This window comes from Neolamprologus multifasciatus, chromosome 12 (genome assembly GCF_963576455.1).
Source record: "Neolamprologus multifasciatus chromosome 12, fNeoMul1.2, whole genome shotgun sequence".
Lineage (NCBI taxonomy): Eukaryota > Metazoa > Chordata > Actinopteri > Cichliformes > Cichlidae > Neolamprologus > Neolamprologus multifasciatus.
Genome location: NC_140450.1, coordinates 28,424,588 through 28,438,294, shown reverse-complemented (window position 1 = coordinate 28,438,294; position 13,707 = coordinate 28,424,588). Strand labels below are relative to the sequence as shown.

At 40.1% G+C, this 13,707-nt stretch overlaps 1 protein-coding gene across 6 annotated transcripts in view; it reads right to left on the bottom strand.

The window, feature by feature from the left end:
* Positions 1–13,707, bottom strand: part of tncb (tenascin Cb) — a 104,148-nt gene that overhangs the window by 8,048 nt on the left and 82,393 nt on the right. For 5 of the 6 annotated variants that reach the window (XM_085181496.1, XM_085181498.1, XM_085181494.1 and 2 more), the window contains 5 exons: positions 12,867–13,130; positions 7,578–7,853; positions 3,596–3,868; positions 2,065–2,187; positions 642–785 (listed from right to left, as the gene is read on the bottom strand). In XM_085181496.1, the coding sequence (XP_085037622.1) occupies positions 642–785; positions 2,065–2,187; positions 3,596–3,868; positions 7,578–7,853; positions 12,867–13,130 (1,080 nt within the window). The remainder of the gene's footprint in view (positions 1–641; positions 786–2,064; positions 2,188–3,595; positions 3,869–7,577; positions 7,854–12,866; positions 13,131–13,707) is intronic. The other variant, XM_085181499.1, reaches the window with a different exon arrangement.

The following is a 13,707-nucleotide window of genomic DNA, read 5'->3' as shown; positions in this document are numbered from 1 at the left end:
TAAGTGTTTTATGAAACAGAAAAAAAAATATTTTGGATGAGTCTGACCAACTGAACAGATTAATTATAGGAAACTTGTACTCGCTCTTAGCAAAATGAGAGTAAAACTCCAGGGGACAGCTTTTGTCACTGCATGTGTTGAGGTGTTTCTGGATGTGTGCTTCTATTTAATAGCTTTTAATAGCACTATAGGTAATGACATACATGTATCTGTTCACATAATGTGTTCTTAATAACTTGCCAGTTGTTGTGGTACTACACTAGTATTAGTGGTAATACACAAGGGTACAGTTACACTGAAGTTCTTTTTTACTTGCTATCACTTCAGCACAATACATGGTTTAGACATTGGATCATCACAATTGTTTCTTCACATTCCATTTAATGCTTTGAATAATTTCAGAAGGCTCGAACCTTTTACACACAAGAATCTACATATAGTTTCTTTAAAGAAAACAGTGGCTTAATTAGCGTAGCTTTGGCTTAGGCTAAAATTAACCTTAACTAGCCAGAGTTTTTAACTGTCTCTCTTTGTCTTAACAGTGCACATTTGTAAAGTACAAAGCCACACTACAACATCATATCATAGTTATAACATAGTGTCTAATACTGTTGTGGCCAGCAAATCTGTTTGTATTTTACCTGTGGTGACGCTGTCAGATCCAGGTTCACTCTCCCTCTGACCCTTGATAGCAATCACAGTGACCTTGTAAGTGACTCCGGGTGTCAGGTTAGGCAGCACAATCTGAGATGCAGAACCATCCACTGACAGTGTCTTGGCGTTACCTGGGAATTTTGATAACTTACATCATTTTAATGAATGAACAAACACTTAGCTGAAGTAGTGAAGTACTTGTTTTTCATCGGAGAAGAATCTTCATTCATCCCTTCTTGTTCTTAGTCATGCAGATTTCCCCACTGATGAATGATTTAACCACTTCTGTCATACCCATAAACAATACACATGCAGTTGGCCATCAGTTAACGTGTTACTTTTCCAAGTCATTTAGCAGCTCTGTCTCTATATTGCATTTCACCATCACTTCAAGTCTAACAAGTAAACATTTGCCAGATAATACTCTTATTAGTTTGCAGATTATTTTATTTCTTTTCATTGCTGGACTTTCCACCTGTCTGGGCTGTACACTTCCTCTTCCACAGCATGTCTGTTATCCTGTCTTCCTTCTCTCCCCAACCAGTCGCAGCAGATGGCCTCGCCCCTCCCTGAGCCTGGTTCTGCCGGAGGTTTCTTCCTTTTAAAAGGGAGTTTTTCCTTCCCACTGTCGCCAAAGTGCTTGCTCATGGGGGGTCATGTGATTGTTGGGTTTTTCTCTGTATGTAATATTGTACGGTCTATCTTACAATATAAAGTATCTTACAATATAAAGTGTCTTGTGATTTGGTGCTGTATAAATAAAACTGAAGTGAACTGACATTAAATTAAGCAGATAAAATACTAGTAGGTGGATGGATTTTATATTTGATTTTATTTTTATTAAACCTTGCCTATATGTCTATATGTCTTTGTATTTTCCTACTATTTATTCTACCTTGTTAAAGTTAGTGATGAACAAAAACCCTTTTTTACAGATACAGTTTTTTGTGGGAATTTTTCTAGGTGCTGAAAATATTTGAGTCTTGATCACTTATTGAGTTTTGAATTGTACATGCATCGTGATGTAACCAATTTGTTAATAATTTATTCTTTGTCACAAAATATACAGGACTCTATTGTGATAGGATGGTCAATTTTCTTGATTTTCAGTAGACACACTTATCAGTAGCCAACAGAGGGCAGCATCTGTCTATGTCTGGACAAAAGAGTTACAACATAAACTGATGAATGGACGAGCAATTTAAAAGCAGTGAGAATGTCCATGCTGGTTATAGTCATCCAAATCTAGGCTTGTTTCATACTGCTGTGCCAGATATTCAAATCTGTTTTTTCTAATGCAATCATGGATGCAGTTGATAGTTAGAGATCTCCTGTGTGCGACTTTTGGAGGATCTTAAGAACAGCATGTCTAAATGTTCCCTGTCCCACCGCACTCATAAAAATACTGACCTCCATAGACAGGTACGTAAGTGACCCGGTAGCTGTCCACTCGAGCTCTTGGGGTCACCCAGTGAACAGTTGCAGACGTGTCAGTGACATCGGAGAAGCGAATGCCCTTGGGTGAACCCAGGTCTGGCAAAGGGAAGACAGAAACAGCAGATGGGGACAAAGACAAAAACAGAAGCATCAGTCAGTATGTGTACTGCCTTTTTTAGAATTCTAAGAACGCACTGTATAGAAGCAAACATCAATCAGTGAACAGTATTGACATGTTCTAGTGAGGATTTCCTCCAACAGAGTGAAGAAACAGACACGAAAAAACACACAGACACTGTAGCAGGGCAGATCCACCACTGAAAGGCACTCATTTTAGAGCAGAGCGAAAGCAGGAAAGCATAAAAGAGAGTGAAGTCCAGAGACAAAGGGGGCCTGCGGAGGCCCGGGCTCACACAGACAGAACTGTTCCCAGTTAAAAGTGAGCTGCGGTATCTTGCGTGACAGACCTGAAGAGATTAACTTGCTCCCATTTCATGGTAACACAAAAGTGAAGCATGCGCCACGCAACCCAAGACTAAATCCTTTACCTCAGGGGGGATGATGGAGGACACAGGCAGCAGTTTTATATGACATGGACAACCACCACCTTCTTTACATAGAGACACCAGCACATGAAGTCAAGATATCAAAGACAACCTTTGGCAGGGGCATTCAGACAAGAGTTAATAAAAGACCACATCAACACAATGAAAAAAGAGTGAAGCGCTAAGTACGTCTCCTGAGTGGGGCTTGACTGAAAATATGCAGTTTGAATGGCCTTCTCTGATACTTCAGATTGATGTACTCATGTGCACACATGCACACTTCTTTATACCGGATCATTTACTAACAGGTCTTAATACCACTTTGGGAATAGTGAAATCTCCTTTACCCTCTTAACATTCAGAGTAGGGTTAGGATTAGGTTCAAATCTACACCTCTACACAAATGTCTCATCTATATGGCATATACAAGTGATTTTGGATTTTTGACTTGCTTTTTAAGCTTGTGACTCAAATGTGAAGCAAATCTAACCCTGTCCTTAGTGGTTAACTGGTGTACTGGTGGATGCCGTGAGGTCAAAACTACAATAATACTATAATTTAATGCATCCTAAGTGTTACTGCTTCATCTCAACCATACCAAGTACTTTTAATATTGGGCTGATCTCAGTAAAACCCACGTGAAAGTCAGATTCTTATCCAGCATCAGCCTTGAAAACAGCACTGCCTAATCTACCTGGTTGTTCATCTGCATCTCAGGAGTACTGTCAGACATAAAACAACCCAAATGTCTGTTGGACAAATACTATAATGCTTTGGTACCAGGTTAGTAGACAAAAGGATGTACTTTATAAAGGACGAAAGTTAGAGCACAGCTACTACTCATGCTGTTACCACCAAAGACAGGATATGACACCATTCCACATTGACTACACGGACAAGACGTATCCAGAGTTCCAGTTCACAGCTTGGGCCTCTCGTTCCATCTTTTCACTGTGTACCTGTTTTTAACACCTCCAAGAGAGACTTGGAGCGTCTTCCCAAAATGAGGCCAAAGATTTCAACTTTGTACTCGGTATCCTCATTGAGATCTGTCATCACCGCAGTTCTCTCCTCACCACCCAGCACCAGCTCTCTTGGTTGGTCTAAGCCTTCGGCCTGGCTGACCATTATGACAAAGGTGTCAAAGGAGTCCTCTTCGGCCATCCAGGACAGCTGAAAGCTGTCTGTGGTGACGTTGGAGACTAGGAGAGACTGCACCTCCGGTTCGTACTCTGAGTGACAGGGGTGATAGTCAGTTTGGCTTCTCTGTGGAGTACTTTAAGATTTGAAGAACATGGCAAACAAAAAAGGCGTATAACATTTTGACTTTGCAGAGTGGAAAGAGAAGAGTTTTAGTACAACAACATGAAAGAAACAAAATTCAAAGTGGAGTCTTTAGGGCTTATGTGACTGATCGGTTACATTTAATGGCAGTATTAATAAAATCAAGAAAAAACTGAGTCAAAACTGTGATCAGGAATAATTTATCAAGTCTGAGAAAAGTATAGATTTCATATAGCTTTTCTGGGCTTTAAAATACGGCATTTCCTCAGATGCGGAATTGAGGCTAACTCCAAAAAGAAGTAAATCTCAATCAGTGTAATTTTCATCATAGAGAGATGAGATCCAATCAGAACTAAATAAATTGTGTAGAAAGCCACGAATGATATAATCTGAAGTAATCTCCTTGTACAGTAATGTTTGATGTGCCTCTATAATCCTTCTCTCCACACTGGTACAACTTTTAAATTTTTCTGGAAACCGTACAAGTTCCTGTTCCTTGTGAAAATGTGACAAAATATCAACACTTGGGAGGAACAGAAAATTAAACATAAGGGCACATTTTACATTTGATGTAAGGAAATCCTATGATATTTAGCTGACTAAAACTAAAAGAATTCAGATGGCGAAAACCAAATCAAAATTTGCTGTCAAAATTAAAAATGATCTCAATAAATGTTGAAAAGTCCAACTTTACAGCAAAAATAAAAATCTCTATAGCCTAGTAAAAGCAACAATTTTGGTCCCATTTCAGATTTATGTTTCCAATACTATGAATTTCGAAGCAAAGGAAATAACTCAAAATAGCAGTGAAATCCTTAAAGTAGATTGAGTTGCAGATGTGCATACAGATGGGGTTGTGTGAATGTGAACTTGTAAAAGCCGGTAGTCAAGCAGTCATTAGCAGCTTCTAATAATGACAGTGATAGGAAGAAAGGCTGAGACACAGCAGGAGTCTACAGCTGTGGGAGAAAAAGCTCTGTTTCTCCTGAGGATGTGTTTGCTGCTGCTAATTAGTCAGAGAAACTTCCGGTAGCCATGCAGATGGATACACGGACTGGACAGAGCTTTTAAAGCAGCCTGGATAGAAGTAGATATAAGTGGGCTCAAGAAAGGCTCAGTGAAGCCCAGCGCCACTGCTCATTAAAACACAACACCAAATGTGAGGGTCTCAGGGGTCCCTGAACTAGCCTGAAACCCCCTTTTTTTAATGTGAGGGAAAAACCATGAGGCATTTGTTGTGAGAAAAAGCGGTGGAAATGAGAAGCAGAGCACACAAATCCCAGGGAGCTGTCACTCTTCATTAACCGCCAGCCGGCTTCAGCTGGTCAGCGGAAGAGAGAAGAGAGCTACATCCATCAGCTAACATGTGTTAGCTTGCTACTGATTTTCCCCTGTCACAACCGCCTCAACCTTCTCTACACTTCCACCCCCTCTCAAGACCTGAGGGAACAAAAAGGAGCCTGTTAGTGGATGAGGTACACACCGGCGCCAGCTAACCTGCTAAGGGGGTCTGCAAGCTGAACCCCAGGGCTGGTCCCAGTCTCGCCTGATAATAGCTTGTACGGATACGATTCTGAACTGAGCTTTCTCTGGGTGCTCTCAGTGGTTCCAGTCATTCATTGTATAAAACACCCTCTCTGTTAATCAAAGTTTCCTCACTCCATCCTCAGCGACAACTTTATTTTCCCTGCAGTGTCCTTCTTCAGCAGACCGACGACGGCCACCGTGCATAACATAATTAGTCAGCGCTTGTATTCACAAGTCGGAATGTTTTATGGATTAAGTGATGCTAATGAAAAATGTTAAGATGGTTTTGCCACACCATTAGCATGCAGACAATGGGCCGTGTTGAGCGCATGCCATATTCTGCGTGGCCCCAGAAGCCCCTGGCACCCTAGCACCAGAGCCCAGGGGCAACGGCAGCATGAGAATGAAGTGCAGTCCAGGCTTGAGGGAACTGGGGATGCATACAGAAGAGAGGCCTCACACAAAGTGACAAAAGAGCCTCAGGGTTTTTTTCCTCTCTCCATCAGTCCTACCATCTTTCTTCCACATGACTGATCCTCATCAGTCAAATGCTGAATGATACTGTTGGATACTCAGCTACTTATTTTTTGACTTTTAAGCCTGCACAATATTTCATGTGTTTCACAAAATCTTTATAATGATCTGTGTTTCTGTTACGTGTTTACCTCGGTGTTTTTGAATATTGACAGTGCTGTCATTGTGCACTTACACTTGATCTTTCTTTCATTCCATCCCGTTTTATATTAGAGCACATGCATTTCACGGTTTTTACTTCCTGGCTTCCCCACCCTCATTAGTGTGTGAGTTCACCTGCTTGTGATTACTGCGTGCTCTCTCTCTCTCTCTCTCTCTCTCTCCCCCCCCCCCCCCCCCCCCTCTCTCTGTAGCCTTTTCCCACAAATTTTCTTTATGACTAGACTGGTCTTAATTTTTTTAATCTGATGAAAGTTAGACCATTTCACAAACCTTTCACAAGAAGTATATAATAGTTGCTGTGAAAAATCAATACCAAAAGCACTGCTTTTTATAATTGTGAATCAGTATACTCTCAGAAAATAAAACATTTTTTTGACTGACTCTATCTACCGTTTATGCCCCAGAACAGAAGCGACTCCACACCATATCGCATTAGTACCACTGTTTTCAGTATCCTAGTCCTAATTCTACCATAGACCTGCTTAAGATAGTCAAAGTCTAAAGGGTCTTTCAGATTTCAGTTGTTATGGTCCTGTAAAGAATTGTGTCATATTTTTTGTATCCCTTATTTAATGTAAAACTACATTCTCCAACATTCTTGGTAGTATATGCTTTCGATGTTTAAAGACCTCTTATTAGACACATACTGGGATTTACAGCATGCTAATCACTGATAATGACTGGTGTTGGGGAAGGGGAAACCAGTGCACCTTGACCTTCTCATTTGACGTGTTTCTCCCTGTTCACATACCAGACCAGGTGCTGTTTCAGGCTGGACTCATACCAACAGGCAGACTGACAAGTGGATCAAACGCAGCTCCGCGGCTGGACTAATATAGATTGAATGAGTTTTGTGTGGGCGCTGTAGTGTTAGCCCATTTCACGATCCCTGCATCAAAGGCAGGGATACGCGTGTGATGGATGGCTGATGAAGGAGTGTTGCTTGAGGATTTGGATTGTTCACAGTGTCTGGAAGGCGCAGATATTTTGTTTACCCTGCAAAGAGTAATCTCCACTGCAAGGGCTGATAAATTGCCTTTATGTATACTTTTTAAAAAAATGTATTTCCAAACCTTAAGCTAACCAAGAAAATAAGACCCGACTTGTTGCTTTGCAGAAATCCCATGGGCATGAACAAAACAAGCTGTTTTCATCCCTAAGTTAAAAGTTTCATTCTCAAAGATTTATAAAAATAAAATCTTTGCAATCAGATACATTTTTGAGCATATCAAGAAAGAGGTCCAACGGTATAAAAAAATGCACAAGAACAAGTGTTTGTATAACACCTATTAGTGATTGCCACACTTCAAGGCAGTGCTGAACAGAGTAATTTAGAAAATTCACAGAGAGAAGGACAGATTACAGGACTGTGTCTATTAGAAAAAGAAGAAATCAGAGGAAAATGCTAGGCCCCAGAATTGACTGCATTGATACCTGTGATGGTTTCTGCAATGACAGGGTCTAATGGGGCTCCCCTGTACACCCCGTATACAATAGCTCTGTACCAGGTGGTAGGGTAGAGGCCGGTGATGGCGAGGCTGCGAGCATCAGCGGGCACAGTGTGATTTTGCCACTCAGCGCCCGTCTCTGCATCAGTTACCGTGATCAGAAAAGACTCAAAAGCCCCATCCTCGGCAAACCAGGACAAGAGGAAGCTGTCCCACGTTACATCGCTGATGGTAACGTTGGTCACCACGGGCTTCTCCTCCTCTGGGTGATGACAAACACATCAACAAAAGGTTAGACCAATTCATATGGCAAAGCCGATGGTCAACTCATTTGTACACTTCTAACTGCTTAATATCCACAAGGTCACCGGTGAACTCTTTAGGGGTAGGGTTAAGCTTGCTTTTCAAGGGCTAGATAATCCCATAAAGAATAGTCACTGCCAACCTGGTGGATGTTAAGATGATAGAAAATACATCTGGCTTCATATATTGGTCAAACCTTAAAACACAAACATACAAGTGCTGATCAAAACGTTCCAGGAATAGTGCTATAAAAATCAAGAACAGCTGTTTTTTTTAATCTCTCACTGGAAGTCACACAGTTTCTCTGTATGTATGACCATGCGATCTAACCTGGATTTCCTTCAGTTAGTGATAGGCTACTAGGATGTACCAATATGCTGCTTGTAATTTCATTTATTAATGTTTCAAATACTCATATTTAAAAATATGTATGCAATTGAGAGCTAGTGCAAACTGGCCCCCAAAAATAATAATAATCAGAGCTGAGGTCATTTGAATTAATTAGACTATATATTTTTAATGAAGATTATTGAAGTGAAGATTATTTTTAGGAATGTATCTCCTTTCATGAATGTATCTGATTATGTGTATTATTTGTAATTCGTTGTCATTATGTATCTATATTGCATTTTGGTTTTATGTGGTTGAATATTAGAATATTTTATTTGTGTATGGTGGATGTGAAAAACCCAACAAGGGACACAAGTTGGAAATCAACCTTTTTGTGCAAATTACCAGTGTCACGCTTTGTACTCCTTAAGCTGAATTATTCCTATCAAATAAATAGAGATGTGCAAAATTTTTTGTGGGTACGCCAATTTCTGGAAGTTTTTGATCACACGATGGACATACATTTTGAGATTTTTTTAGGTTCTTTTGGAACATTTCCTGTTGACAACAACTCACAACAATGTAGATGTGAAACATGTAACAACCAACAAAGAACTATATAATCACATGTAGGGGGAAAGACAATTCTCCAGCACTCAGTAATTTCATTTTGCCATCAGGAGAAAGGAGAAAAGGTCCAGAATGGAAATATTCTCATATTTCCACTACAAAAGACCAGAGAGAACAAATAGCCCCATTATCATTGTCTACCTATAGCCATCTACTCTATATTACCATATCAGTGGAAGACATAAAGATAGAGAGCAGTGGGCAGATATGCTGATGCAGCTTGTGCGCATTAATGGCTGTGAATGAGCCATTAACATTTGAAGGTGCAGCGGAGCCCGGCCAGTTCGGCAGAAGTACGCTGTCCACTTCAAACCTACGGGGAGGCCATGCAGAGCCATGAACAGCCTGTAATTGTAGTCCATTGTGTGTGCAAGCATTCACAGAGTAGATTAGAAAGAGATGGAGATAGATGGCTCAGGTAAACATCAAGGCTCCCATTATCCTCTTTCACTGTGCGGCACAGCAGAGAGTAAATGGGATGGTAGACAATAGGAATGTAAGGTGGGGGGTTGGTTGGAATCAGCTGATCATTGATTACCGAGAGCTCAGACGGACAAGGAAAATGCATGACCATGTTCTGTGCCTACAGTATAAAGAGAGATTGAGTCTTTTGTTTTTTGGAAATACCCTAATCTTTTCTTTAATTTTCCTTATATAGCAATCATATGAATTACATCAAAGCATGTAATCGACATGCTGGTCCACCGTGTCCATTTCATGCTTTGCCTCTCTAAAGCACTGTAAATCAGTAAAACCCTTGGAAATATCCCTATGACCGCGTAAGCTTCGGTTGCATTGTGGTGCTATATAAACCATTACAGAAATGCTTGTGTATTGCTTTTGAATGTGAAATCAGAGGACTTAATGTAGGAAAACCAAGAAGTGAAGATTAGCTTTTCACTTGGTCACAATTCATCTGAGGTTAAAAAGAAAGAAAAAAGCTTAACTGACCCTCACCATGGACTTTATATAAAAGATGGACATACCTTCAAGGTCTAATAATAAAATGCAAGGTACTAAATTATGGTTATAATACACAATTATGGTACAAACCAGAAGAAACTTGAAGGCAGGGTTTTCTTTAGGCCTCACCTGCCATATGATTTTCTATGTGTGCTGCATGCACTGTCCATGGAAAGTCCCAGTCAGATCTGTCCCTTGCTTGTGATGTCAGGTTTACAAAAAAAGCTAAGATGTCAAAGGCCAAAACTGTCAGGCCAAATCTTCAAAAACAGGACCTTACAAACCAACAGGTACTGTTGGCTGCATCCATCTTTTATAAATTTCATGGCTGTCTTAAACACACAAAGTGGTAGTTAGTTAATGTGTTAAAATGTCATAGCAGTTAGTCGATTAGTTTAGCTGTGTCTGGCACATGGATTCCTTGGTGTTGATAAAAGGACCAAAAGTGTGTATTTAGATGAAGACATCATGGTTTCACAAAAGCTAACACCAGATACTCACCAAGCACACGTTTAACTCTTCATAGGGCCCAAACCTTTAAATGCCAGGCAAGTAGCATTTAAAGGTCCTGTTCAGTGATTCAGCTCAGGCTCACCGATATTTCTCTTCGCCCAGGCTCTAAAGTTGATCTCTAATCTTATTAGCTAGCCTAACTAACTATATATTTACTATAGTTAGCTAAAAAAATATATTTTTAGCTAGCTTCTAAACTTAAGCGTACGCTTTGTCTTTAACAGGGCAAAAAATACTATTTAACTTAAAACAAAAAAACGTTCCCATTAACTCAGTGAGATCTAGCCACGATTTCAATATTTGGTTTAGCAAAGCGTGACTCTAAGATTTTAGTGTGTGTGCTGCTTTAAATTGAGATGAATGAAATTTCAATTTTCAACATATAAAACAAGCCTTTACAAAAATCTCTCTTAAGCTTGTTTGTCTAGTTTTGCATTTTATTGTTTCTTCCCTACATAAGAATGTAGCAACGGCCACAGCAAGTCATACAGAAATGCTGTTCACACATAGCACTTCTGTTTTTCAAACAAAATTCAGTTTTACTCTATATGTATTAAATCTTAAAGGTCTAGTTAAAGTCTACTAAAGAGAAAATCTGCTCATGCGGTTGAAGATGTGTGCAATGACATTATCAAATGGTCCCCTAAGATATCACCTTCTTATATGGATATCTTCCATTTGATACTCATTCATCCTCAGTGTGTTAATTTAAAGAATGAGAGTTGAACTTCTCCACCATTCATGCAGGACATTGATCTTGCTTTATTCACAATGTTTTGCTTTCTCTTTCTGTTCTATTATGTTAGGTTGTTAATGCACCATGAATCAAATTTGATGGAAACAGTCACATATAAACTGACTTCTTGGCAGAATTTGCAGCAACTGCCAAAATTCAAATATGTCAACACTTTGTAAAAGGCTTTGAGGACAGCTGATTATAGGGTAACTCTGTGGGTTTAGTTTTCCTTTGTGCAAATATGCGCATATTCACGGAAGTCAGATATTGTGATCCAAACTCAGTCAGCTGATTAGTTTAAATTATGATAATCCTTGCCTGTGGCACCTGATTTCCCTATTTTTGTTTTTTTTATTGCATAGTATCTAAATTGTATATCCTGCTTCTAAAATTATTTGGATTTTGAAAGGTGCGTTTTGGTTTGCCATTATTTCCCTGCACACTTATCTGAAAGACTTGACATCAAACTCTTGATACTTTTTGATGACTGTAAGGTTCCCAGACTCCTCCCTCCACCCCCCCCCCCTTTCCTTGAGCCCCTCCTGCAACAAGAGCATGATCTGTGTTTTCACTATGTGTTTGGATACGATAAAGGCTAAAGTATCAACCAGGCTGTGGATTAGAGGGCTGCTGATTTCAGAGACAATGTTTTAACAGGAGTCCCAGCATGTGGCCTTTTATCTGACAGACCCACAGTTCATCGTGGTCAAATCGCACAAACCCAGAGGGGAGCGGGGCTCACGCCAACAATTATCACATGAATGAACATTGTGCATGGCGCACACATATCCATACAACCACCCCCCAACCCCACCCCAAGCCTCATGAACCTACCAATACACAACGCACGTACTCAGGGGTTCACTCATATGTACTATTCATGACCACACAAACAAGTGAACATAAAGAGCACGGTGCAGCAGCCAATAACGTATCAAAAAATATTTATTCCCATGGCTCACCTTTTCCCTCAAAGGTTATCAATTTTTGCCTGTAACTATGCATTTAATGAGCACTTGTTACATAACTGGAAGGTTTAACAGTGAAATATTTGCCTTGGAGGCTCTCAGACCACAGCATGAAAAATTTGCCACCATCACCTTATTTGCCTTTTCTTCCAAGGAAAACTTAGAAAATAGAAAAAATAAACCCACAGTCTATCAATGGGGGAATGAGGGAGTTTAAGACACTGAACTGAGAAGCAAACAATGGGTTCAATTCATTGCGTCAGTGTGGCTGCTGTAACGAATGATGACATGTAAATAAACCTCTGGTCAATAAGAACTTCAGTGAGTCTGTCACGCATCGCCAGCTGAAACCAGGCAATAGAATTATGCAGACCAAGTCTCAGCTTAAGCTAAGAGCTGACTTAGTTCTAGTGGTATTCAGGTTCATTTTGTTTTTACCTGCTCAGATTTTAAATTATTTTTGTGTGGTATTACATTATAAGCAATGTTGTGGAAGTGCTTTGGCCAAAACTAACCACAGGGTTCACAAGTGCCGTGGCTAACAGTTCGGAGACAGAGTATAATAAATGTGGAGCGGATGGTGGCAATGCTAATATAGGTTATATATCATTTCTTATCTGGGTATCTGAAAATGTTAAATGTTTTCTCATTGGCATAAATGCCAGCAGAAAAGCTATCAAGATTGCTCGGCTTCCTCGCTCTACGCTTTTTTCTTTTCTCTTTTCTTTCTACGTTTTTTTCTGCCAGACAATTCAGAAAACCTATAATGTCAAACAAACCACTCCTGCTTTACTAGAAACTTCTCTTTTCACATGTGTTCAGCCGTGCTGACCTGTGGGTGCTGAGATGGTGGCGGGTACGCTGCTTCTGCGGCCCCTCTCTGCACTGATGTTGATGGTATACAGCATGCCGGGTGTCAGGCCCCTCAGGGTGTAAGTTTCAGAGCTGCCCGGGATCACTTCTTCAGCCCTGTGACCATCAGCGGAAATGTAAACCAGCCTGTAGGAGTCCAGTTTGGCAAAGGGACGCCTCCACTCCAGCATCATAGTAGTCTCGGTCATCTCTGTTACAGTCAGGTCTTTGGGAGCATCGAGGGCTGATGGTGTGTGAAAGAGGGGAGATATTACACTGAAGACCTTTTTTCAACAGTTGCATTTTCCTGTTTAGATTTGTTTTGCTGCCTTACTGATGCTTACTGAAGTCCACTACTATACTAGTTAATAAAACATCATTTGATGGCATGCAAAAGCAATATGTTATCGTGGTTAGATCTGATTTGAAAGAACTGGTCAGAGCAGTGAAACAAGAGGGCAGAATTATCGAGAGGTAATAGATTCTGAAGGAATAAAGCTTGGTGCACAATTGTAGTCAAGAAACACTGATTATTTAGTCTCCAAACTATTGTTATGCTAAATATACTATAGGATACCCATCAGAAAAGTTGTAAGACTATCTATCCATTATAACATTAACTGCTAACTGTCGCATTCAGAAAAAAAAGACATTTATAGATATTCCAGCATGAGGCCACAGAATTCTAGGAAGACAAATGATTTAACCTCTCGATTAGTGCTAATAAGATATATTAGTAAATGTAACAGCTATAGACCAACTTAGGCCCAGTGGGCCACCTGGCTTTAAAACCTGTTCTAATATTCTGTCTATAGGATCAA